Below are 27,917 nucleotides of genomic sequence, written 5' to 3' on the forward strand. Positions count from 1 at the left end.
AAAATACGGTACTTCTGTTCAGAGGGAGATACTGGTTGCTTGGCATTATTTCCCACAATGCAACAAGGCTCCCAGAGAGGAAACTGTCAGGACCTAGGTGCTGACATCACACTGTGGGAGGGGTTTCACCACAATATGTGTACTGGTTAAGGGCTCTGTCTCTGACACAGGAGACCTGGGTTAAAACCTCGGCTCTTCCTGTTCAGTAAGCCAGTAATTCAGTAAGGAGCTCTTTGGGCAAGACTCCCTAACACTGCTACTGCCTACTGAGTGCACTCCAGTGGCTGCCTCGCTTTGAGTCCGACAGGAGAAAAGCGCTATACAAAAAAAGGTATTATTATTATATCAGCCATACAGACGACCCTGATAATTAATTTGAGAAAAGGTAAAGATTTCTCATGGGAAAGGGGGCATCAGCTACTGATTGAGATGAAGTTCAATTCTGGGTTACAGTTCCTCTTTAAACCATGTAGAATGGAAAAACATAAGATCGCTCGAGTGACCTGTGAGGGGTTGTTCCTTACTTTATGCCTCTGCGGACCGTCGTAGGCCATGTGTCTGGCCTCATTCACCGTTTCGCACACCAGGCCGTTCCCACAGACAAAGTGAACCACTCTCTTCAGAGAGACGCTGGGACACTGCACCACATCGATCAGCATTTTACAGCCTTTCAGTTCCCTCAGCTTCTCATTGATGGGCTTTACCTGCAAAAAAACAGCAGATTACTGCACGTTACTTCTCACCTGCGCTGCCAACCTGGTAGACTGGTCAGGATTAAAGGGAACCTGAAGTGAGAGGGACATGGAGGCTGCCATATTTATTTCCTGTTAAACAATTCCAGTTGCCTGGCTGTCCTGTGATCTCTTTGGCTGCTGTAGTGTCTGAATCACACACTGGAAACAAGCATGCGGCTATTCCAGTCACACTTCAGTCAGAGCATTACTGTAAGCTGATAAAACTCACATCCAGGTAGTCCAGCGAGAGGAAGGTCTCCGGTTCCGCTCGTTCTCCTTTGAGGAAGCGGATGCAGTCCCTCGCCACCCTTTCACTGGACACAACAATGGCGTTCATGTACCTGCCGAACACCTTGGTGACGGCCAGCTGATACTTTTTATGGATTGGATGACAAAGTTCAAACAGCCTGCCAAACTTAAAGCAAGAGAAGCAAACATAAGTAAAACAAGTAAAGTACATCACACATTTAATCTGATGCTGACAAATGCAGTTGAAATAACAAAAATATGTATGTCTGGTCAATGCTAGAACCGCAGAACTCCCCTTTCTTCCTAGCTGTGCGCCCCTGAACCGCTAAATCAATCGATCAGGAATAATTTGCGGTATTGATGATCAAAATCAGCCAGGTAACGATGAAAAAAAATCAGTAAGTGTATGGCCATCTTGAAGGTGCTCATTAACTTCTTGCCGACCGCTCCAGGCCAATTGGCGTGAATGCAGCGTTAGCCCCAGGACCGTTCAACGCAAATTGCCGTGAAGTCATGGGGACGGAGATTGCAGGGGATCGCGTGCACCGATGTGCACGGATCCCCGCTTGAGTGACGAAGCTCCACTCCATCATCAGTCTCCCAGCGGCGATCACCGCTAGGAGACTGTTAGACGGCGAAACCGCTGTCTATTTACCCCCTGTACAGCGTTGCGATCTAAGGCAGCGCTGTACTGGGGACAGTCATGCCACTCAGCTATCCCCTGGGGAGGCACAGGAGTGATCGGCTGTCATGGGCTGGTGCCCATGACAGCCGATCGCGGTGATTGGCTGGCGGGGGGAGGAAAGGGGGGGGGGGGGGGGGCGGGAATAAAAAAATGTAAAAGGTATTTAAAAACAAAACCCCACAAATAAATAAAAAAATGTAAACAAACATGCCGGTAGGGATCAGAGCCCACCAACAGAAATCTCTGTTGGTGGGCAGAAAAGGGGGGGGGGGGGGAGAATCACTTGTGTGCTGAGTCACTAGGGGGGTGTAAGCCTGTGGTACTTATGTGGTTAATGATACAACCTTGATTGTACAATCCACATCTGTGTAGTAAGAGGATAAACGAGTGAATATAGTTTGAACAAAAACTTTATATACTGTATATTCCTGCGTATAAGACTACTTTTTAACCCTTGAAAATCTTCTGAAAAGTCAGGGGTCGTCTTATACACCGGGTGTCATTGATGCCAGGTGATACCCCCTATCCTGTTACCGTCTCTCAGATCTCGCTGCTGAGGACTGTAGTGAAGCGGCGCAGGCGCACATGTGCAAGATCTGAGAGGCAAAGGAGGAGGTAAATAGGATACAAGGGTGGGCCAGAGGGGTGAGGCACATCAAGTGCAATTGGTACAGAGCAGATTGGAGTAGTGCCGACTCTACAATTCCCGACTGGTTTCGGTATTCCGCCTTCGTCAGTGGGCAGCACGCCGAAACTGTTCGGGAATCGTAGAGTGGGCACGACTCCAATCTTCTCTGTACCGATTGCACTTGCAGTGCCTTATATTGGATTTGATTTGTGTGGGTCCCTGTTGTTCAGGACCAACAATGTATTGACTTTTGTATATTTTAACAATTGATTGAAATAAATATTGCATTTACATCGAGAATACTCATCTCCCTTGATTGTTGTGTTTTGGTCGCCTGTTTTGTGTGTTTGAGCACCTGGGTGGCTGCAGGCTTGCAAAGTGTTGGGAGCGCTGACATATTTTCAACTAAAGCAATGGAAGAGACATCAGTGGTAATGGAAAAGGTATCAGAGTCATAACCAGCTTTCCTTACCATGGATTATTGCAGAAGGGTTTATTCCCTCCTCTCTGAACTGAAAGCTCATGAGATAATAAGTGTCCAGCTACCCTCACAGATGAGGTGTCAGGAGCCCAGCTACTGCTCAAAAATATATTCCGTATCCGTCCCTTCCTCACACAAGACAAGAGGTCACCAAAATGCTTGTACATGCCTTAATCATCTCCTGCCTAGACTACTGCAACACCCTGCTCTGTGGTCTACCAAAAAACAGGCTAGCACCTCTCCAATCCCTTCTAATTTCAGCGGCCCGCCTCATTCACCTTTCCACACGCTCTTCCGATGCAGCCCCACTGTGCCGTTCTCTCCACTGGTTACCCATTACCCAGAGGATCCAGTTCAAACTCCTGACTCTAACATACAAAGCCCTCCACGAGTTGTCTCCTCCATACATCTCCTCACTAATCTCAAGATATTGTCCCACCCGCAACCTTCGCTCCTCCCAAGAAATTCTCCTGGCCTCTAAGCTGATCACCTTCTCTCATGCTCACATCCAGGACTTTACACAAGCATCATCCCTTATCTGGAACTCTCTTCCACAGCCTGTACGTCATGCTCCAAACCTGGACATTTTCAAACGTACTCTTAAAACACACCTTTTCAGACAAGCTTATAACATTCAATAGCCCTTATTTACTTCTCTGTCACAATGTAATCAGAGGCAAAGGGTCACTGCCTCATCCATCCTCCACCCCCTTACCTGGTGTGTCCCCCACTACCCATTAGATTGAGAGCTCGCAAGGGCAGGGTCATCCTCCTAATGTTTACTTGTTTTGTAACAATATTTCTGCTGCTTGGAACTCTGCTGTACATTTGTTAGTTGTATCTATGTTCCCCTTGTCGTCTTATTGTGCTTTGTAAAGTGCTGCGGAATATGTTGGCGCTATATAGATAAAATAATAATAATACTGTATTTCCTGCAGAAGAGCCTACGTATTTACCACTGCATCCGGGTACATCCTTTTCATGTTCTCCAGGATTTCGGCTTTCATCTTCTGCCGGCTGCCCTCGTGGTGGTCAATCTTGGCGTTCTGTAGCTCGCTGACGGTGACGTTGAGTTCCTCGTTCACCTCCGACATCCTCTGCTTGCTGTGTTCTATTTCCTGTACAAGCTGCTCCTCCTGGACCCTGTGCTCCTCCAACGCTTTTCTGAAAAACAAACACCCCACACGCTGTCTTCTAAAATATTCCTAAATTCCATCATGAGAATGATCCTCTGGAGATTATATACAATGCAAGTTATCAAATGTTGCAGCATCTACCACACGTACTGTCGCTCATGAGGATCTGGACTTGGGCTAAATTTTGGGCCCAAATGCTCTACAGATGCATTGCAAGCCTACAGGCTAGTCACCTACTTGCTGCTATGGAGAGGGAAGGAGGCACAATGGAGCAGATTTCTGTAGGCAGCACGAGGAGGAGAATTTAGTGTTCAGGGGTCAATCCAACTTCCTTGTTGCTAAACATCTGGCAAAAGACTCCTGTACACACACTAGATTCTTGGCCAAGACGGTGTTTAAAGTGAATCAGAGACGAAGCACCCTCATGTATTTACCATATATATCAGTGGGAACATTAGCGAAAACACCTACCCTGCTCTCTGTTTCATTCTTCACTGCTCAGCCTGCTTGTTAGCAGCCGTGATAAAATCCTCAACTGAGCATTCAGTCTGGCTTTGTTCAGGAATCATTATAGCTGAGTCTGTCTTCTCTGATGTCTTTTCAAGCCCAAGCCTGCCCCCTTCTGGCTCTGCTTTCCTGTTCTATATACTGGCAGCATCACAGAGAGCTGTGATGAGATGGGAGGAGCTGCTGCTGCTGAGGAATGAGCTATTGTATATTGAATTTTTTTTAATCTAGATTTGTTAGTCATAAGAGGTTTTTAGAATTTCATTTTGCCCACAGCCCACTAAATAATATGCTTTTCTGATGAACTGTGTTTTGTATGGAGTTTTAGTAAAAAAAACAAAAAGCGGCACACCAGAGAAGTGAAAATACTAGGTATAGTATTTATTTTGTAAAATCTATCAGGTGATATGTTTATTTTGTGCCAAAGCGTTCATCTCTGGTTTCCTTTAAAGAGACACTGAAGCGAAAAAAAAATGATGATATTATGATTTGTATGTGTAGCACAGCTAAGAAATAAAACATTAAGATCAGATACATCAGTGTAATTGTTTCCAGTACAGGAAGAGTTGAGAAACTCCAGTTGTAATCTCTATGCAAACAAGCTATTAAGCTCTCCGACTAATGCTGGATACACACGGTGCGTTCGCGCACTCGATTTTCCCGTCGATTCGTTTATTTCCAACATGTCCGATTTGGATTTCGATGGATCGTTAGGTCGATTCGGCATACTTTGCATGCGAATCGACCTAACGATCCATCGAAATCCAAATCGGACATGTTGGAAATAAACGAATTGACAGGAAAATCGAGTGCGCGAACGCACAGTGTGTATCCAGCATAAGTTAGTCGTGGAGAGGGCTGTTATCTGACTTTTATTATCTCAACTGTTCCTGGACTATTTACTTTTCCTCTGCTAGAGGAGAGGTCATTACTTCACAGACTGCTCTGAAAGACTAATTTTGAATGCTGAGTGTTGTGTAATCTGCACATATTATAGAATAATGCAATGTTAGAAAAAACACTATATACCTGAAAATAAAAATATGAGAATATTTTCTTTGCTGCTAATCTTCTAGTAATTATTCATAGTACACAACCAATTCACTATATCACATATTTTTTTTCGCTTCAGTGTCTCTTTAATGGACGTGATATCAGAGCGTCATCTAGCATGTATACACATCTTTACTCTGCTTACATTTGCACACAGGTAATTCCCATCAGCTCATGGCAGGAAGTGGTGCCCGAGTGTGACTGCAAAGGATCAGACCAGGCTCGTGCACAGAAATGTGGCATCCTCCTTATCCATACCATTATTTTATATTTATACATGAGGAAAAGGTTCTTGGTTCCCCTGCATGAAAATTACCCACACTGAAAATAGTGTGTGTGGGAGGGGGTGGGGGATAAATTAATACATTGCAAAGTGAGAAGTAAAAAAAATAGAAGAGAGATCAAAAAATGACTGATACACACCAGGTAATTCATTCATGTTTAATCCAAAATGAGCCTGCTAATCATCATTTTTACTACTGACAGACAAGAAAGAAAAAAAAGACAGCCCCAACTTCCATAATGTACAGGGTGGGCCATTTATATGGCTACACCTTAATAAAACGGGAATGGTTGGTGATACTAACTTCCTGTTTGTGGCACATTAGTATATGTGAGAGGGAAAACTTTTCAATATGGGTGGTGACCATGGCAGCCATTTTTAAGTCGGCCATCTTAAATTAACTTGTTTTTTTCAATAGGGAGAGTGACACATCAAACTTATTGGGAATTTCACAAGAAAAACAACGGTGTGCTTGGTTTTAACGTAACTTTATTCTTTCATGAGTTATTTACAAGTTTCTGACCACTTATAAAATGTGTTCAATGTGCTGCACATTGTGTTGGATTGTCAATGCAACCCTCTTCTCCCACTCTTCACACACTGATAGCAACATTGCAGGAGAAATGCTAGCAGAGGCTTCCAGTATCCGTAGTTGCAGGTGCTGCACATCTCGTATCTTCACAACATAGACAATTGCCTTCAGATGACCGCAAAGATAAAAGTCTAAGGTGGTCAGATCGGGAGACCTTGGGGGCCATTCAACTGGACCATCTTGCTGGTAAAACTCAGGGAACGTGCCAGCTTCAGTGCATGAAGAGGGAAACATGTCATCATGTAGCAATTTCGCATATCCAGTGGCCTTGAGGTTTCCATTGATGAAGAATGGCCCCACTATCTTTGTACCCCATATACCACACCACACCATCAATTTTTTTGTTCCAACAGTCTTGGAGTAATCTATCCAATGTGGATTAGTGTCAGACCAATAGTGGTGGTTTTGTTTGTTAACTTCACCATTCACATAAAAGTTTGCCTTATCACTGAACAAAATCTTCTGCCTAAACTGAGGGTCCTGTTCCAATTTTTGTTTTGCCCATTCTGCAAATTCAGTGCGCCGATCTGGGTCATCCTCGTTGAGATGCTGCAGTAGCTGGCATTTGTAAGGGTGCCATCTGTGAGTAGCTAATATCCGCCGAAGGGATGTTCGACTAATGCCACTCTCCAGTGACATGCGGCGAGTGCTACGCTGTGGGCTCTAGCTGAATGAAGCTAGGACAGCCACTGATGTTTCTTCATTAGTGACAGATTTCATGCGTCCACATTTTGGCAAATCCAACACTGAACCAGTTTCACGAAACTTAGCAAGCAGTTTGCTAACTATAGCATGGGAGATGGGTGGTCTTGTAGGGTGTCTTGCATTGAAATCTGCTGCAATGACCCAAGTTGCTGCGTTCACCAGACATCAACACAATTTCTATCCGCTCCTCACGTGTTAACCTTGGCGACATGTCAATGGCTGTAAACAATGAGAAACTTGTAAATAACTCATGAAAGCATTAAGTTACGTTAAAACCAAGCACACCATTGTTTTTCTTGTGAAATTCCCAATAAGTGATGTGTCACATGACCCTCTTCCTATTGAAAATACAAAAGTTGGATTCAAAATGGCCAATTTAAAAATGGCCGCCATGTTCACCACCCATCTTGAAAAGTTTTTCCCCTCACATACTGTATACTAATGTGCCACAAACAGGAAGTTAATATCACCCACCATTCCCATTTTATTAAGATGTATCCATATAAATGGCCCACCCTGTATAACCACACCCACTAATAAAGCGAAAGGCTAGATTTTTTCTTAGGGCCTGTTTCCACTACACGCGGATTCTGGATGCAGAAAACTGACTCCAATGAATGCCTATGGGAAATCTGCATCAGAAAAATCGCGCTTAGTGGAAACAGGTCCATAGGTATTCAGTCAGTTTTTCTGCATCCAGAATCTGCGTGTAGTGGAAACAGGCCCTTATAGATATATAAATGAACATCGGGATATACTGCTTGCTTGGCAGTTGGAAAAAGATGTTATTTCTCCAATGCAATGAAACTCACAGATGGGAAAATGTCCTAACCATGGTCATGACATCAAACTGTGGGAGGGGTTTCACCAGAATATCTGCTACCCTGATGATCTATTAACCACTTAAGCCTAGATAAAGGCAAACTGGACGAGTATTCTTGTCCAGTGTTTAAGCGGTGGTGCACACGCATGCCCGCGGCCCTGCGCACTCTGGCGGTTTTCCTTTTTGGCGATTGGGGAAGGGAAGCAAGGCTTCCCCGAACCAATCGCAGCGCCTGTAATGAATGGACATGACCCAGATAAGGGGCTATGTCCATTCATAAGAATGAATGTGAATGAAAGTGAAAAAACAAAACACTTCCTGGTAAACCAGGGAATGTTTCTAGCGCCATCTAGTGGAGAAAAGTTGAATTACACACCACAGATTTTGTTATTAAAAAAATTGATATATTGTATTTTTCAGACCATAAGACGCACTTTTTCTTGGGGGGCGAGGGGTGGGGGAGTGTCCCTGCGTCTTATGGTCCAAAGGTGCCCAACAAAGGGGGTTTCTGTGCCCGTGTCCTCCTCCCTGTATCTTCTGTCCCCAATGTCCTCCTTCCTTATGTCTCTGCCCTCCTGTGTCACCCGTCCCCGTGTCGCTTGTCCCCAATGTCCTGCTTCCCCGCGTCTCTAACGTACCCTTGCCCCATTGTGTACACCCATATGTGCCCTATGTACACCCATATGTGCCCTCAGTGCATATCTCAGTATCTATAAAGGAGGGATACTTACCAAATGGCTAAAGATACGGCAGGAGTCCCACGACAAGATGAGAATTCACGCATTCGTCTCCGCTCACCGGGATCTGCTTCAGCTTGATCCAGCCCTGTGCAGCCAATCAGGCGTGGGAGCTGCATCATTACCCATCCAATCACCACCGCCTGCTATTCTGACTAATATACTGACGCCATACATTGTACTAGGAACATCATTTAATTGTAGTGATAGCCGGGACTAGTGGGAAAATAAAATTGGTGGGTTTTATTTATAGTAGCATTGCTTAGTTTCTAACTATAGGGGATGGAATTGAACAAGTATCACTCACCATAACCTTAATTTGTGGCAAAAAAAACAAGATATAGATAGGATATACGTTGCTGAGTGATTTCTCGTGCGATCATGGTTATGCACTGCATGATTTAGATTTTTGGGAGAGGAGGGGGCAGAATTTCATGCCACATAGGTGAATCCCATGAAAATCGTAGTGTTGTGCTTTTATTGTTCAGATCATATAATGGTCCTGACCATAAGATGCACCTAAGTTTAGAGGACAAAAACAAGGAAAACAAATATACTAAACCTAGTGTATCCATGGTACAGTGGGATCTTCTCTTATGTTTTTCCTTGTCCCCCTTGTGCCTTCCTTGTACCTTTTACGTCCCCCATGTCCTGCTGTATCCCTGTGTCCTCCTCTTTCCATGTGTTCTCTTCCCTCCCATGTGTGTCCTTCCTACAGTACAGCCTTACATGTGGGTAAATGCACAGTTGAGTCCCGGGATAGTGCTGCCGAGGGGAGGAGACCACTGCTCCGTCATTGGGACCAATCACTGCCCTCCTTCAGTAGCAGTGACCTGCACTGTAGGAGGGACACACAGGGAGACAGAGGGCTAAGTGATTAGGGGGTCCGGTGGCTGCAGACACTGCAAAATGTACTTGTATTTTGACTTTTTTACCCCACTTTTTTGGAGAGAAAAAGGCGTACATATTAGGGCGTAGCCAGAGGGCTGGGTGCAGGGTGAGCCCGAATGACAGCTCACCATGCTGCCGCTCAAATCCCCGGCGGATTTCATCCTCCGAGAGTGGTGTCATTCAGGGTGTGGCGATCAACGGATACCCGAATCACTCTTGCGTGGGGCGCACAGCATAGCACTAGAGCTATGATGGCGCCCAGCTTCGGCGCTCAACTGCTTTGAGAAAGAGTGCATCTAATGGTCTGATAAATATGGTATTTTCTGTGTCCTAAGCTAATTCTGGAGACCTAGCTGGGAGGAAGCAGAATCTGGTTCTTCAGCATGCCTAGAAAATATTAACTGTGCAGCTAGAGGGAGTCGCCGGAGTGGAGCTTTATCATTTCTAAATCTTATTACAAAATAGCCACATGGAGGAAGAGAAAAGCAGCATATGTCACTAGAACTCATGCTCATAAAACTGAATTTACATCCCATTTACTAGATTTATTAGATAAATGATATAATAAAGAGTCTCAAATCAACAGGTTTCTATGTGCGAGTAAATCAATCACTGAGCTGGAAAAGGGTCCAATTTAAAGAATAAAACCCCACTGCCATTATAAACATTTCATTACAACTGGCGCAACTATAATCGTCTAACTGGGACCAGTCAAATGTGTGAATAACGGCCTGTGTGGGATTAACACGCTCAAAGAGCTTTAAAAGAGGTCATTATTATTACTTGTTCTTATATAAAAAGCCATCTGTGCTGCTGGAAAATATATCCTCCCAATCCTAACCACAAAATCTGTACTGCAAGAACAAAACTTGCTCAAGTTGACTAGAGCTGTATTATTCTGCAGGAGTTTTTTTGACCTCAATATACACTCACCTAAAGGATTATTAGGAACACCATACTAATACAGTGTTTGACCCCTTTTCGCCTTCAGAACTGCCTTAATTCTACGTGGCATTGATTCAGCAAGGTGATGAAAGCATTCTTTAGAAATGTTGGCCCATATTGATAGGCTAGCATCTTGCAGTTGGAGATTTGTGGGATGCACATCCAGGGCATGAAGCTCCCGTTCCATCACATCTCAAAGATGCTCTATTGAGTTGAGATCTGGTGACTGTGGGGGCCATTTTAGTACAGTGATTTCATTGTCATGTTCAAGAAACCAATTTGAAATGATTCGAGCTTTGTGACATGGTGCATTATACTGCTGGAAGTAGCCATCAGAGGATGGGTACATGGTGGTCATGAAGGGATGGACATGGTCAGAAACAATGCTCAGGTAGCCCGTGGCGTGTAAATGATGCCCAACTGGCACCCAATTGGCACTAAGGGGCCTAAAGTGTGCCAAGAAAACATCCCCTACACCATTACACCACCACCACCAGCCTGCACAGTGGTAACAAGGCATGATGGATCCATGTTCTCATTCTGTTTTCACCAAATTCTGACTCTATCGAGACTCATCAGACCAGGCAACATTTTTCCAGTCTTCAACTGTCCAATTTTGGTGAGCTCTTGCAAATTGTAGCCTCTTTTTCCTATTTGCAGTGGAGATGAGTGGTACCCTGTGGGGTCTTCTGCTGTTATAGCCCATCCGCCTCAAGGTTGTGCGTGTTGTGGCTTCACAAATGCTTTGCTGCATACCTCGGTAGTAACAGGTGGTAATTTCAGTCAATGTTGCTCTTCTATCAGCTTGAATCAGCCGGCCCATGCTCCTCTGACCTCTAGCATCAACAAGGCATTTTCGCCCACTGGACAGCCGCATACTGGATGTTTTTCCCTTTTCACACCATTATTTGTAAACCCTAGAAATGGTTGTGCATGAAAATCCCAGTAACTGAGCAGATTGTGAAATACTCAGACAGGCCCGTCTGGCACCAACCACCATGCCACGCTCAAAATTGCTTAAATCCCCTTTCTTTCCCATTCTTACATTCAGTTTGGAGTTCAGGAGATTGTCTTGACCAGGACCACACCCCTAAATGCATTGAATTAACTGCCATGTGATTGGTTTATTAGATAACTGCATTAATGAGAAATTGAACAGGTGGTCCTAATAATCCTTTAGGTGAGTGTTTATTTTCTCCTATATGTACTCTTCAGTGTTAATACTGTAAATGGATGTCAGTCACATAAAACAGTCCCTTCTGACCACAATTCAGCCTGCTGGAGGCTCACACCTGAGGGACACGCCCACTGTCTTGTTCTGGGGGGAGTGTTCAAAGTGACATCACTGTGTGCTGCCTGAATGTGGGCAGCATTTGCCTGATCTAAGAAGCAGCTCTGATGACTGAAGTGAGGCAATTTATTACCCAGCATAGAGGAAAGGCAGAAAGCTCTAAACAGCAGCTCATCTCTGCTAAGATCTGTGATCTTTCACATTGTTCTCCATCATGTTATCGTTTATTGATTTACTACTCCCAGCAAAAGGAATCAATTGCAAGCAGTATTACCTCCCCTCCTGGCTCTGTGGCAAAATGCAGCACAAATGATTTTCTCACAGTGAGAGTATCTGATACAAAGCTTTAGGACACACCCAACCAAGCCTATCTTTTTGTTTAAACTGCGCAGCATGTTTAAAACTAGGGATGTAAAAGTCACAGTGATCTATATCCCCCGGTAGTGCCTTTAACCACTTGCCGACCGCGCACTCATAACGCGCGTCGGCAAAGTGGTAGCTGCAGGACCAGCGACGCACATCTGCGTCGCCGGCTGCAGGCTAATTAATCAGGAAACAGCCGCTCGCGCAAGCGTCTGCTTCCTGTCAATTCAAGGCGGGGGGCTCCGTGAATAGCCTGTGGGCTGCCGATCGCAGCTTGCAGGCTAAATGTAAACACAAGCGGAAATAATCCGCTTTGTTTACATTTGTACAACACTGCTAACAGTAGCAGCGTTGTACCAGATCAGCGATCCCCGGCCAATCAGCGGCCGGGGATCGCTGTCACATGACAGGCAGGAGCCTGTTAGAGGCTGCACAGGACAGATCCGTTCCTGTGCAGCCTCCGATCTCCGGGGAAGGGAGGGAGGAGAGGGAGAGGGGGAATCCTGCGGTGGAGGGGGCTTTGAGGTGCCCCCCCCCCCCCGCCAGCCACACGCAGGCAGGAGCGATCAGACCCCCCCCAGCACATCATCCCCCTAGTGGGGAAAAAAGGGGGGCGATCTGGTCGCTCTGCCTGGTATTTGATCTGTGCTGGGGGCTGTAGAGCCCACCCAGCACAGATCAGCGAAATCAGCGCTGGTCCTTAAGGGGGGGTAAAGGCTGAGTCCTGAAGTGGTTAAGGTGCCCATTAACCGTACCATTTTCACTAAATGCAATCTTTCGATGCATTTTGAACGATCCTAACTAATCGGAAAGCAATTATCGATTGTTCACATGTACTGAATGATTCTTTCTTCAAATTCGATCATAAAATCCAACTTTCGGATCGATTCTATCCCATTTAGCAATTGACCAAAGAATCCTTCCTTATCGATTGACTTCATAAACTGCAAATTTTCTAAACACTTCGATTGTAAAAATCAAATCAAAAGATCGCATTTGGTGAAAAAATTGTACTGTTAATAGGCACCTTTAGTCTTGATTACCTTTGGCTATTGAGATGTAAATAATTTTGGCAGGAAAATTCTATGCACACTGTTTACAGCTTGAAATTCGGGGTATTTAGTATTCTTCCTGGATTGCTTCAAGCTGTAGAATTAACATTAAATTTGCATGGAATCCATACTTTTTAGCATCTCATTAATAAAGCGGACCTGAACTTTTGCACAGGAGAGAAGGAGACCACAGAGAAATCCACCCTGTGTCCACCCTGCATGTGTTTATAGTGAACAGCCTGCCTAAAGATGCTCATACACTGCGTCAAATTCCCGCCAATATACAGCAGATTCGATCACTGCAATCGAATCTGCTGTTAAATCGATAATGCAAACGCTGACCAATCGACTTATTTCCATCCGAAATGGAGCGATCCCCTTGATCTGTCCCAGCGGAAAATTTATCTTGATCGCCGACGGGTCAGAAGAGTGTCGATAGCGGCGTTCGATTGGTCGATGACCGACCCAGCAATACGTTACCTCTCTGCTGGCACGAGTCCCCGATGTCCCTTCTCCAGCTGACAATCTTCTCTTCACTTACTGTTCCGTCCTGACAGGGGAAGTTCAAACAGTAGAGGGCCCTCTACTGTTTGAACTTCCGCTGGTCACATGACGTGACAGGAAGTAGAAGATGCCCAGCGCGGACAGAAGGAACAGCTGGGGCTCGTGCCAGCGGAGAGGTAACGTATTGCTGGGAGCGGCGGGCAGCAGTACAGACTGTGAATCGATTTCATGCAGTGTATGTGATCAGATTCGATCAGAGAGGGATCTATCTGTTGGTTGATCTGGTAGCAATCGACCAGTGTATGGCTGCCTTAAAGGGAACCTAAAATGAGAAGGAGATGGATTTTTCCTTTTAAAATAATACCAGTTGCCTGACTCTCCTGCTGATCCTGTGTCTCTAATACTTTTAGCCACAGCCCCTCAACAAGAATGCAGATCAGGTGCTCTGACTGAAATCAGACTGGATTAGCTGCATGCTTGTTTCAGGTGTGACTCAGCCTCTACTGCAACTAAAGAGATCAGCAGGACTGCCAGGCATCTGGTATTGTTTAAAAGGAAAAAAAAAATATCCATATCCCTCTCAGTTTAGATTCCCTTTAATTCTCCCTTCTCAGCAAGTAATAAGCTGGTGTAATTTGAGCTCTCAGCTGTCTACCTAGTTGTAAGCTAACATATAAACACAAGAGCTTAACCCTTTCTGTGCTATTATGCAACTGCTTATCTTTTAGAGCAGAGAGGAAGTTCTGAGTTCAGGTCCACTTCAAAGTGTACCTGATACCTGGTGCTTCCTCCAGCCCCCTTCAGGCTCATCAGTCCCTCACCGTCCTCCTCCGCCTCCTGGCGGCCCACTAAGTCAGCCAGTCGGGACAGGTGCAGTCCTGCTGGGCACACTACCCGTCGCCGGGAGCGTCCTGTGCAGGCGCATTACGCTTCCAGCCGCAACAGAGCGCACGTGGCCAGGCACCGCATGCGCAGTATGTTCCGATTCACAGACTTTCCGAGTCTTCTAACAGAGGATACAGGCGGCGGAGGAGGACGGAGAAGGACCAATTAGCCTGAAGGGGGATAGAGGAAGTTATGCATATTTTTTTTTATTTACGATTATCTCAGGTTTACTTTAAGCATCTCTACTGTTGATGCTGGACGAACCTTCATATTTTATGTTCAGTAAAAGCCAACCTGTAATTCCATCAATTTAGTGTAAATAAGCGGCCACATACATGCAAGCGTTGATGTAATCCTCTAGTTTTCCAGCCCTCCTGTTGAAATCTTCAATCTGCTCCTCTACACACTTCTTGTTGCCCTGCAGGAAAAAAAAAAGGGAAACATCTCTGTGAAATTTCAGTCCTTTATAATGATAACATAGGGGCCTATTCCTATAAACGGCAAGTCAGGGGCTTGTATCTACATTCTGCCCATGTCTCTCGCTGCATCGGAGCTGATGTGCGATTGTTCCCGGCGGCTGTGGAAGTGAGACCATTCTGAATGCTGTACTGTTGTCCGGCATGGATTTGGTCTTAGAGGAACTCCAGTGAAAATAATGTAATAAAAAAGTGCTTCATTTTTACAATAATTATGTATAAATCATTGAGTCAGTGTTTGCCCATTGTAAAATCTTTCCTCTCCCTGATTTACATTCTGACATTTATCACATGGTGACATTTTTACTGCTGGCAGGTGATGTCAGTGGAAGGAGATGCTGTTTTTTCCCCACAATGCAGCAAGGTAGTCCTGACATCACACTGTGGGAGGGGTTTCACCACAATATTAGCCATACAGCGCCCCCTGATGATCCGTTTGTGAATAGTAAAAGACTTCTCATGGGAAAGGGGGTATCAGCTACTGATTGGAATGAAGTTCAATTCTTTGTTACGGTTTCTCTTTAAATCATTCGGGTGGCAGTTCTGGGTTCCAGGCTGTATAAACGCATCACTGGTCTGCAGGCTACTGACACATTCTGTACTATGGAGGAAAGCCAACAAAACAGCGAACACAGAGTGAGTGAGAGAACAATGCCCTTGCTGAGCTGATCTGAGGGGCAGATCTCTCACCGATGCATGGGGGGGGGGGTAGGAAAAGGTCGGGTTCTGCCCCACACACGCTAGAGCAGGGGTCTCAAACTCGCGGCCCATTTGCGGCCCTCGATACAATATTTTGTGGCCCGCGCCGGCAAAAGCTTCCTTATAGTTCGCTTCAGTGCTCCCAAATAATCCGCCGCATCCCCGCCGCTAAACGAGGGCTGCAGAGCCTCCAAATCGCCCGAAGGGCAATCCGCCGGCATTTCCTGGAAGGGGCAGAGCTTCCCCTCCTGACATCAATCGCGTCGCATCGCCGCCTCTGCCCGCCCCTCACTCTTCCTTCACAGAGAGGGGCGGGGAGAGGCGGCGATGCGCCACGATTGACGTCAGGAGGGGCAGTGCTGAAGCTGAAAGCTCTGCCCCTTCCAGGAAATGCCGGCGGATTGCCCCCCGAGCGATTTGGGGGCTCTGCAGCCCTCGTTTTGCAGCGGGGACACGGCGGATTACTTGTAATGGGAGCACTGAAGCGAACTTTAAGGTAAAATAGGCAAAATAGTTCGCTTCAGTGTGAATTTGATTTTGAAATAAAAATCAATGCAAGGGAGGGGGGGGTCTGATTGACTGCTGATTGACTTTTTTTGTGAAATCCCTTATGCGGCCCAGCCTCATCCTAACTTTGCCTCCTGCGGCCCCCAGGTAAATTGAGTTTTAGACCCCTGCGCTAGAGTCTCAGCAGAAGTGTCTCGAACCAGTTGCTTTGCCCAAGAAGCATCTACATAGCTTTATAAGTTAGACACCTGCCCTGAGAGGCACGGCAGGCCATGCCACCAACAGCTGAATGTACAGCCCCTTATATCCTAGTGTACCATGGCACTTGTGCCCAGTAAATAGGCCATTCAAAGAGTTCTTGTGGAAGGCGGCTAGGAATGGCCATTAAGATGTCAATAATTCCAGTTCACATGCAAGTGTTAGGCCTGAGACCCACTAGCAGAACTTTCCTAAGCACTTGTGATTTGCAAAGCTCTTGCTAATACAATGCTATGGGGGATTTTTGAAAAAGCACATGCTTCAAGTGGGATCACACCCATAGCATTACATTAGCAAGAGCTTTTCAAAGCACAAGCGCTTAGAAAAGTGCTGCTAGTTGGTCCCAGGCTTCAGGCCCAGTTCCCACTAGCCAAAAAAACTGACCGCTTCTGCAAATGTTCGAGGTTCCTATGTTACTGACGGTAGCAGGAAAAAGTATGTGAACCCTTTGGAATTACCGTATATACTCGAGTATAAGCCGACTCGAGTATAGGCCGACCCCCCAACTTTTACCAAAAAATCCTGGAAAAAATGATTGATCCGAGTATAGGCCGAGGGTAGGAAATGCAGCAGCATTAATAATAAAAATAATTCCTCCTCCTCATCTGTCTAATCACAAATTGTAATTTGAACTCTCCTGTGTCACCTGTCAAGGTAAATAAGCTCATTTGAAAGCACAGGATGTTAATATGTCTGCTTCCATGAAAGCAGGAAGTAGACGCACTGCAGATGTATTGCAGGATTTTGTATCAGCTGTAACAAAGAATTGTTTTTCTTTACTATCTTAAGGTGCGTATCTTATAGAGCAGAGAGAAAGTACTGAGTTCTGCGTTAAAAGCTATCACTAATGGCAGCGTGCCCCCCTGCACTCCCCCACCGCAATGTGTAAAAAAAAGGGAAAAAAAGCTGAGCAGCACTAATGATCACATAACTCCCCCCTCCCCTCCTGCTCGTGGCTATGTGTACTGTAATCTGTGCCCCCTTCCCGTTTGCCGCAATGTGTACAGTAACCCACATGCCCCTCTCCCCCGCTATGTGTAACTTGAGTGCCCACCTCCCCGAGTGCACCTTCCTTCCGCAGAGTGTAAAAAAAAAAAAAGCTGAGCAGCGCTAATGGTTGATTAACTTCCCCCTCCCGCTCGCCGCAATGTATACAGTAACCCGCGTGTCCTCCTCCTCCCCGCTATGTGTAAAGTGCTGTAATCCATGTGACAGTCTCTCCCCGGCAGACTGGAGTGTGTTGCCAACCTTGGAATTGTCCTCTGTGTCCCCCGAGTGTTACCATATGCAGCGCAGCTTTGAGTAACTCACAGTGATCCGCGCTGTGTTCGGATGCCTCTTCCTGCCTGTCGCAGGCTCGTTGCTATGACGCCGCACGTGGTGCACGTGATTGAGTCATAGCAACGAGCCTGCGACAGGCAGGAAGAGGCATCCGAACACAGCGCGGATCACTGTGAGTTACTCAAAGCTGCACTGCATATGGTGACACTCGGGGGACACGGAGGACAATTCCAAGGTTGGCAACACACTCCAGTCTGCCGGGGAGAGACTGTCACATGGATTACAGCACTTTACACATAGCGGGGAGGAGGACACGCGGGTTACTGTATACATTGCGGCGAGCGGGAGGGAGAAGTTAATCAACCATTAGCGCTGCTCAGCTTTTTTTTTTTTTACACTCTGCGGAAGGAAGGTGCACTCGGGGAGGTGGGCACTCGAGTATAAGCCGAGACCCCCACTTTTGGGCCACTTTTTTGGCCTCAAAAACTCGGCTTATACTCGAGGATATACGGTATATGGATTTTTGCACAAATTGGTCACAAAATGTCATCTGATCTTCATCAAGTCACAACAATAGACAGTCACAGTCTGCTTAAACTAATACTGTTTCAATACAATGTTTCAATTATTTGTGAGGTATTAGTTTAAAGGGATACTGTAGGGGGGTCGGGGGAAAATGAGTTGAACTTACCCTGTGCTTCTAATGGCCCCCCGCAGACATCCTGTGCCCACGCAGCCACTCACCGATGTTCCGGCCCCGGCTCCTGTTCACTTTAAAGTCTGAAAACCACTGCGCCTGCGTTGCTGTGTCCTCGCTCCCGCTAATGTCACCAGGTGCATACTGCGCAGGCCCAGTATGGTCTGTGTCTGCGCAGTGCGCTCCTGATGACATCAGCGGGATTGCGGACATGGCAACGCAGGCACGGTGGTTTTCAGACTTTAAAAACTTGAGGACCACAGTCTTTTCGCCCCTTAAGGACCAGAGCCTTATTTTCCATTCAGACCACTGCAGCTTTCACGGTTTATTGCTCGGTCATACAATCTACCACCTAAATCAATTTTACCTCCTTTTCTTCACTAATACAGCTTTCTTTTAGTGCTATTTGATTGCTGCTTTTAGTTTTTATTATATTCATCAAAAAAGACATGAATTTTGTCAAAAAAATGACTTTTTTAACTCTCTGTGCTGACATTTTTCAAATAAAGTAAAATTTCCTATACATTTGAGCGCGAAAGTTATTCTGCTACATGTCTTTGATAAAAAAAAAAAAAACATTCAGTGTATATTTATTGGATTGGGTAAAAGTTATAGGGCTTGATTCACAAAGCGGTGCAAAGTGTTTGCACGCCTGTGAAAAGCCCTTTATCACGCCTAAGCTCAGTTTAGGCGTGATAAGAAGAAACTCGCGCGATCTCCCGCTTCGCGCGCAGCGTCCATTGAGCCCTATGGGACTTTGCGCGTGCAGCGCGGTGCGCTACGCGCGTAAAACTTTGCGCGCGGGAGCTTCGCGCGAAGAGCAGCACAAATCGGTGATAACTCAGCTTTGCACGGCTTATCACGCCTAAAGTCTTTTAGGCGTGATAACTGAGTTATCACCGCTTTGTGAATCAGGGCCATAGCGTTTACAAACTATGGTGCCAAAAGTGAATTTTCCTATTTTTCAGGCATCTCTGACTATTCTTACCCCCTGTCATGTTTCATGAGGTGCTAAAATTCCAGGATAGTATAAATACACCCCAAATGACCCCATTTTGGAAAGAAGACATCCCAAAGTATTCAGTGAGAGGCATGGTGAGTTCATAGAAGATTTTATTTTTTGTCACAAGTTAGCGGAAAATGACACTTTGTGACAAAAAAAAAAAGTTTCTATTTCTTCTAACTTGCGACAAAAAAAAAAAAATGAAATCTGCCACGGACTCACTATGCTCCTCTCTGAATACCTTGAAGTGTCTACTTTCCAAAATGGGGTCATTTGTGGGGTGTTCACTGTCCTGGCATTTTGGGGGGTGCCTAATTGTAAGCACCCCTGTAAAGCCTAAAGATGCTCATTGGACTTTGGGCCCCTTAGCGCAGTTAGGCTGCAAAAAAGTGCCACACATATGGTATTGCCGTACTCAGGAGAAGTAGTATAATGTGTTTTGGGGTGTATTTTTACACATACCCATGCTGGGTGGGAGAAATATCTCCGTAAATGACAATTTTTTGATATTTTTTTTACACACAATTGTCTATTTACAGAGATATTTCTCCCACTCAGCATGGGTATGTGTAAAAATACACCCCAAAACACATTATACTACTTCTCCTGAGTACGGCGATACCACATGTGTGGCACTTTTTTGCACCCTAACTGCGCTAAGGGGCCCAAAGTCCAATGAGTACCTTTAGGATTTCACAGGTCATTTTGCGACATTTGGTTTCAAGACTACTCCTCACGGTTTAGGGCCCCTAAAATGCCAGGGCAGTATAGGAACCCCACAAATGACCCCATTTTAGAAAGAAGACACCCCAAGGTATTCTGTTAGGAGTATGGTGAGTTCATAGAAGATTTTATTTAGTTAGCGGAAAATGACACTTTGTGAAAAAAAAAAATACAAATCAATTTCCGCTAACTTGTGACAAATAAAATCTTCTATGAACTCATCATACACCTAACAGAATACCTTGGGGTGTCTTCTTTCTAAAATGGGGTCACTTGTGGGGTTCCTATACTGCCCTGGCATTTTAGGGGCCCTAAACCGTGAGGAGTAGTCTGGAAACCAAATGCCGCAAAATGACCCTTGAAATCCTAAAGGTACTCATTGGACTTTGGGCCCCTTAGCGCAGTTAGGGTGCAAAAAAATGTCACACATGTGGTATCGCCGTACTCAGGAGAAGTAGTATAATGTGTTTTGTGGTGTATTTTTACATATAACCATGCTGGGTGGGAGAAATATCTCTGTAAATGACACATTTTTGATTTTTTTTTAAACACAATTGTCCATTTACAGAGAGATTTCTCCCACCCAGCCTGGGTGTATGTAAAAATACACCACAAAACACATTATACTACTTCTCCTGAGTACGGCAATACCATATGTGTGGCACTTTTTTGAAGCCTAGGTGCGCTAAGGGGCCCAACGTCCTATTCACAGGTCATTTTGAGGCATTTGTTTTCTAGACTACTCCTCACGGTTTAGGGCCCCTAAAATGCCAGGGCAGTATAGGAACCCCACAAGTGACCCCATTTTAGAAAGAAGACACCCCAAGGTAATCCGTTAGGTGTATGGTGAGTTCATAGAAGATTTTATTTTTTGTCACAAGTTAGTGAAAAATGACACTTTGTGAAAAAAACAATAAAAATCAATTTCCGCTAACTGTTGACAAAAAATAAAATCTTCTATGAACTCGTCATACACCTAACAGAATACCTTGGGGTGTCTTCTTTCTAAAATGGGGTCACTTGTGGGGTTCCTATACTGCCCTGGCATTCTACGGGCCCAAAACCGTAAGTAGTCGGGAAACCAAATTTCTCAAAATGACTGTTCAGGGGTATAAGCATCTGCAAATTTTGATGACAGGTGGTCTATGAGGGGGCAAATGTTGTGGAACTGGTCATAAGTAGGGTGGCCTCTTAGATGACAGGTTGTATTGGGCCTGATCTGATGGATAGGAGTGCTAGGGGGGTGACAGGAGGTGATTGATGGGTGTCTCAGGGGGTGGTTAGAGGGGAAAATAGATACAATCAATGCACTATGGAGGTGATCGGAAGGGGGTCTGAGGGTTTGGCCGAGTGATCAAGAGCCCACACGGGGCAAATTAGGGCCTGATCTGATGGGTAGGTGTGCTAGGGGGTGACAGGAGGTGATTGATGGGTGTCTCAAGATGTGATTAGAGGGGGGGAAATAGATGCAAGCAATGCCCTGGCGAGGTGATCAGGGCTGGGGTCTAAGGGCGTTCTGAGGGTGTGGGCGGGTAATTGGGTGCCCTAGGGGCAGATTAGGGTCTAATCTGATGGGTATCAGTGACAGGGGGTGATTGATGGGTAATTAGTGGGTGTTTAGGGTAGAGAACAGATATAAACACTGCACTTGGAAGGTGATCTGACATCGGATCTGCGGGCGATCTATTGGTGTGGGTGGGTGATCAGATTGCCCGCAAGGGGCAGGTTAGGGGCTGATTGATGAGTGGCAGTGACGGGGGTGATTGATGGGTGATTGACAGGTGATCAGTGGGTTATTACAGGGAAGAAGAGATGTAAATATTGCACTGGCGAATTGATAAGGGGGGGTCTGAGGGCAATCTGAGCGTGTAGGCGGGTGATTGGGTGCCCGCAAGGGGCAGATTAGGGTCTGATCTGATGAGTAACAGTGACAGGTGGTGATAGGGGGTGATTGATGGGTAATTAGTGGGTGTTTAGAGGAGAGAACAGATGTAAACACTGCACTTGGGAGGTGATCTGATGTCGGATCTGCGGGCGATCTATTGGTGTATTGGTGTGGGTGGGTGATCAGATTGCCCGCAAGGGGCAGGTTAGGGGCTGATTGATGGGTGGCAGTGACAGGGGGTGATTGATGGGTGATTGACAGGTGATCGGCAGGTGATCAGGGGGGATAGATGTATACAGTACACAGGAATGACGCGATCGCCGCATAACCACGCCCGCCGCCGCCACCGCCGATGGGCGTATTGCGGTCGTTTGGGCCCAGCCCTTGCCGCCGCCCATCGGCTTAAGGCGGTCGGCAAGTGGTTAAAGTCTGAAATTCCAGAAGTGAACCGGGGCCGGAGCATCGGTGAGCGGTTGCGCGGTCTCAGGATGTCTGCGGGGGACCGTTAGAAGCCCCGGGTAAGTTCAACTCATTTTCCCCCGACCCCCTACAGTATCCCTTTAAGCAGACTGTGACTGTATATGATCAGTGACCACTGTCAGTCTGCAACAGCTCCGTTTGCGGTAAGCGGAATGCAAATTTGGAACCTGCACAATAATTTTCAAAATATCGACGAAGCAGATGACCAACAGATGTATGAGAATGGACAGTGGCCCTAATCACTAGGCTGGTCACCGCGTACATTCCGGCTCTACTCACCTGTCTGCTGTGTCTTCACTTCTGCACTGCTGCTGGCCTCATTGCTCCTCTCGACTGTGCGGGACACCCGCCCGGAATATAAATTGGAAACCGGGCAGAAGTACGCTCCCACTGGACCGCAAAACAACGATAAGCCTCCCTGTCGCTAAGCAGGATTTCCATTTTTTGGAATCCAATAGGAGCCTGCTTCCACCATGACTCTGATCTATATACTGGTCGAGTGTCCCATGCAGTGGAGCCCAGCGACAAAGAGGGCGCCATAACAGCAGTGGAGACCTGAATGTTGGCAATAGTGCAACAGATGCACAACGATGAGTAATGGAACACAGCATATCCACTCAGGAACCGAGCCTAATGCAAATCGTATGCAGCCTAGAATGGCATCAATCCAAATCGGTAAGCAGTAGTTCTCTCGATTGCCCCAAACTGCATACAATTTGGATGAAATTTGCCAGGTAAACAGGAGTCACTAACATTTCACTGACCACCTCTACTGACAAACTTGTGTAATTACCTCGGCTTCTTTCTGCTTCCTCTCCAGCACAGCCATCTTCTCTTCTGTAGCCTTTTGATTCCACTGCAGTTTCTCCAGCTGCTGCTGCAGCACGGCGCTCTTCTTCCCCGCTTCCTCCTTCAGCTGCCAGTACTGGTCCAGCTAATGAGACAAGAGGGGGAACAGCTGACTGCACACAGCCAAAAAAACAGCAGCAGTGTACCGGTCCAGCTAATGAGACAAGGGGGGGGGGGGGGGGGGGGAACAGCTGACTGCACACAGCCAGTCAAACAGCAGCAATGTACCGGTCCAGCTAATGAGACAAGGGGGGGGAAGGGGGGTGAAGCTGACTGCACACAGCCAATCAAACAGCAGCAATGTACCGGTCCAGCTAATGAGACAAGGGGGGGGGGGGAGGGGGGGTGTGAAGCTGACTGCACTCAGCAAATCAAACAGCAGCAATGTACCGGTCCAGCTAATGAGACAAGGTGGGAACAGCTAACTGCACACAGCCAAACAACAGCAATTTACCAGTATAGCTAATGAGACAAGGTGGGAAACAGCTGACTGCACACAGCCAAACAACAGCAATGTACCAGTATAGCTAATGAGACAAGGGGGAAAAAGCTGACTGCACACAGAAAATCAAACAGCAGCAATGTACCGGTCCAGCTAATGAGGCAAGGGGAAAACAGCTGACTGCACACAGCCAAACAACAGCAATGTACCGGTCCAGCTAATGAGACAAGGGGGAAACAGCTGACTGCACACAGCCAATCAAACAGCAGCAATGTACTGGTCCAGCTAATGAGACAAGGGGGAGACAGCTGACTGCACACAGCCAAACAACAGCAGTGTACCGTTCCAGCTAACGAGACAAGAGGGAGACAGCTGACTGCACACAGCCAATCAAACAGCAGCAATGTACCGGTTCAGCTAATGAGACAAGGGGGAAACAGCTGACTGCACACAGCCAATCAAACAGCAGCAATGTACCGGTCCAGCTAATGAGACAAGGGGGGGGGGGGGGAACAGCTGACTGCACACAGCCAGTCAAACAGCAGCAGTGTACCGGTCCAGCTAATGAGACAAGGGGGAAAAAGCTGACTGCACACAGCCAATCAAACAGCAGCAATGTACCGGTCCAGCTAATGAGACAAGGTGGGAACAGCTAACTGCACACAGCCAAACAACAGCAATGTACCAGTCCAGCTAATGAGACAAGATGGGAACAGCTAACTGCACACAGCCAAACAACAGCAATGTACCAGTATAGCTAATGAGACAAGGGGGAAACAGCTGACTGCACACCGCCAAACAACAGCAATGTACCAGTATAGCTAATGAGACAAGGGGGAAACAGCTGACTGCACACAGCCAAACAACAGCAATGTACCAGTATAGCTAATGAGACGAGGGGGAAAAAGCTGACTGCACACAGCCAAACAGCAGCAATGTACCGGTCCAGCTAATGAGACAAGGGGGAAACAGCTGACTGCACACAGCCAATCAAACAGCAGCAATGTACCGGTCCAGGTAATGAGACAAGGGGGAGACAGCTGACTGCACACAGCCAAACAACAGCAGTGTACCGGTCCAGCTAATGAGACAAGGGGGAGACAGCTGACTGCACACAGCCAATCAAACAGCAGCAATGTACCGGTCCAGCTAATGAAACAAGGGGAGAAAAGCTGACTGCTCACAGCCAATCAAACAACAGCAATGTACCAGTCCAGCTAATGAGACAACTGACTGCGCGCAGCCAATCAGACAGCAGCAATGTACCGGTCCAGCTAATGGGACAAGGGGGGGCAGCTGACTGCACACAGCCAATCAGACAGCAGCAATGTACCGGTCCAGCTAATGAGACAAGGGGGAAACAGCTGACTGCACACAGCCAATCAAACAGCAGCAATGTACTGGTCCAGCTAATGAGACAAGGGGGAGACAGCTGACTGCACACAGCCAAACAACAGCAGTGTACCGTTCCAGCTAACGAGACAAGAGGGAGACAGCTGACTGCACACAGCCAATCAAACAGCAGCAATGTACCGGTTCAGCTAATGAGACAAGGGGGAAACAGCTGACTGCACACAGCCAATCAAACAGCAGCAATGTACCGGTCCAGCTAATGAGACAAGGGGGGGGGGGGGGGGGGAACAGCTGACTGCACACAGCCAGTCAAACAGCAGCAGTGTACCGGTCCAGCTAATGAGACAAGGGGGAAAAAGCTGACTGCACACAGCCAATCAAACAGCAGCAATGTACCGGTCCAGCTAATGAGACAAGGTGGGAACAGCTAACTGCACACAGCCAAACAACAGCAATGTACCAGTCCAGCTAATGAGACAAGATGGGAACAGCTAACTGCACACAGCCAAACAACAGCAATGTACCAGTATAGCTAATGAGACAAGGGGGAAACAGCTGACTGCACACCGCCAAACAACAGCAATGTACCAGTATAGCTAATGAGACAAGGGGGAAACAGCTGACTGCACACAGCCAAACAACAGCAATGTACCAGTATAGCTAATGAGACGAGGGGGAAAAAGCTGACTGCACACAGCCAAACAGCAGCAATGTACCGGTCCAGCTAATGAGACAAGGGGGAAACAGCTGACTGCACACAGCCAATCAAACAGCAGCAATGTACCGGTCCAGGTAATGAGACAAGGGGGAGACAGCTGACTGCACACAGCCAAACAACAGCAGTGTACCGGTCCAGCTAATGAGACAAGGGGGAGACAGCTGACTGCACACAGCCAATCAAACAGCAGCAATGTACCGGTCCAGCTAATGAAACAAGGGGAGAAAAGCTGACTGCTCACAGCCAATCAAACAACAGCAATGTACCAGTCCAGCTAATGAGACAACTGACTGCGCGCAGCCAATCAGACAGCAGCAATGTACCGGTCCAGCTAATGGGACAAGGGGGGGCAGCTGACTGCACACAGCCAATCAGACAGCAGCAATGTACCGGTCCAGCTAATGAGACAAGGGGGAAACAGCTGACTGCACACAGCCAAACAGCAGCAATGTATCGGTCCAGCTAATGAGTCAAGGTGGGAAGAGCTGACTGCACACAGCCAATCAAACAGCAGCAATGTACCGGTCCAGCTAATGAGACAAGGGGGGGGGGGGGGGAAACAGCTGACTGCACACAGCCAGTCAAACAGCAGCAGTGTACCAGTCCAGCTAATGAGACAAGGGGGAAAAAGCTGACTGCACACAGCCAATCAAACAGCAGCAATGTACCGGTCCAGCTAATGAGACAAGGTGGGAACAGCTAACTGCACACAGCCAAACAACAGCAATGTACCAGTATAGCTAATGAGACAAGGGGGAAACAGCTGACTGCACACAGCCAAACAGCAGCAATGTATCGGTCCAGCTAATGAGACAAGGGGGAAACAGCTGACTGCACACAGCCAATCAGCAGCAATGTATCGGTCCAGCTAATGAGTCAAGGTGGGAAGAGCTGACTGCACACAGCCAATCAAACAGCAGCAATGTACCGGTCCAGCTAATGAGACAAGGGGGGGGGGGGGGGGGAGAGCTGACTGCACACAGCCAATCAAACAGCAGCAATGTACCGGTCCAGCTAATGAAACAAGGGGGGGAACAGCTGACTGCACACAGCCAGTCAAACAGCAGCAGTGTACCGGTCCAGCTAATGAAACAAGGGGGGGGAACAGATGACTGCACACAGCCAGTCAAACAGCAGCAGTGTACTGGTCCAGCTAATGAGACAAGGTGGGAACAGCTAACTGCACACAGCCAAACAACAGCAATGTACCAGTATAGCTAATGAGACAAGGGGGAAACAGCTGACTGCACACAGCCAAACAACAGCAATGTACCGGTCCAGCTAATGAGACAAGGGGGAAACAGCTGACTGCACACAGCCAATCAAACAGCAGCAATGTACTGGTCCAGCTAATGAGACAAGGGGGAGACAGCTGACTGCACACAGCCAAACAACAGCAGTGTACCGTTCCAGCTAACGAGACAAGAGGGAGACAGCTGACTGCACACAGCCAATCAAACAGCAGCAATGTACCGGTTCAGCTAATGAGACAAGGGGGAAACAGCTGACTGCACACAGCCAATCAAACAGCAGCAATGTACCGGTCCAGCTAATGAGACAAGGGGGGGGGGGGGAACAGCTGACTGCACACAGCCAGTCAAACAGCAGCAGTGTACCGGTCCAGCTAATGAGACAAGGGGGAAAAAGCTGACTGCACACAGCCAATCAAACAGCAGCAATGTACCGGTCCAGCTAATGAGACAAGGTGGGAACAGCTAACTGCACACAGCCAAACAACAGCAATGTACCAGTCCAGCTAATGAGACAAGATGGGAACAGCTAACTGCACACAGCCAAACAACAGCAATGTACCAGTATAGCTAATGAGACAAGGGGGAAACAGCTGACTGCACACCGCCAAACAACAGCAATGTACCAGTATAGCTAATGAGACAAGGGGGAAACAGCTGACTGCACACAGCCAAACAACAGCAATGTACCAGTATAGCTAATGAGACGAGGGGGAAAAAGCTGACTGCACACAGCCAAACAGCAGCAATGT

General features: G+C 46.9%; 1 protein-coding gene across 1 annotated transcript in view; it reads right to left on the bottom strand.

The window, feature by feature from the left end:
* SMC1B (structural maintenance of chromosomes 1B) overlaps positions 1–27,917 on the bottom strand; it is a 127,040-nt gene that overhangs the window by 60,949 nt on the left and 38,174 nt on the right. Inside the window, exons 7-11 of the mRNA XM_068278203.1 lie at positions 23,347–23,487; positions 14,880–14,962; positions 3,734–3,941; positions 964–1,149; positions 525–704 (exon numbers count right to left, since the gene is read on the bottom strand). Of these exons, the coding sequence (XP_068134304.1) occupies positions 525–704; positions 964–1,149; positions 3,734–3,941; positions 14,880–14,962; positions 23,347–23,487 (798 nt within the window). The remainder of the gene's footprint in view (positions 1–524; positions 705–963; positions 1,150–3,733; positions 3,942–14,879; positions 14,963–23,346; positions 23,488–27,917) is intronic.

Source organism: Hyperolius riggenbachi, chromosome 3 (genome assembly GCF_040937935.1).
Source record: "Hyperolius riggenbachi isolate aHypRig1 chromosome 3, aHypRig1.pri, whole genome shotgun sequence".
Classification (NCBI taxonomy): Eukaryota; Metazoa; Chordata; class Amphibia; order Anura; family Hyperoliidae; genus Hyperolius; species Hyperolius riggenbachi.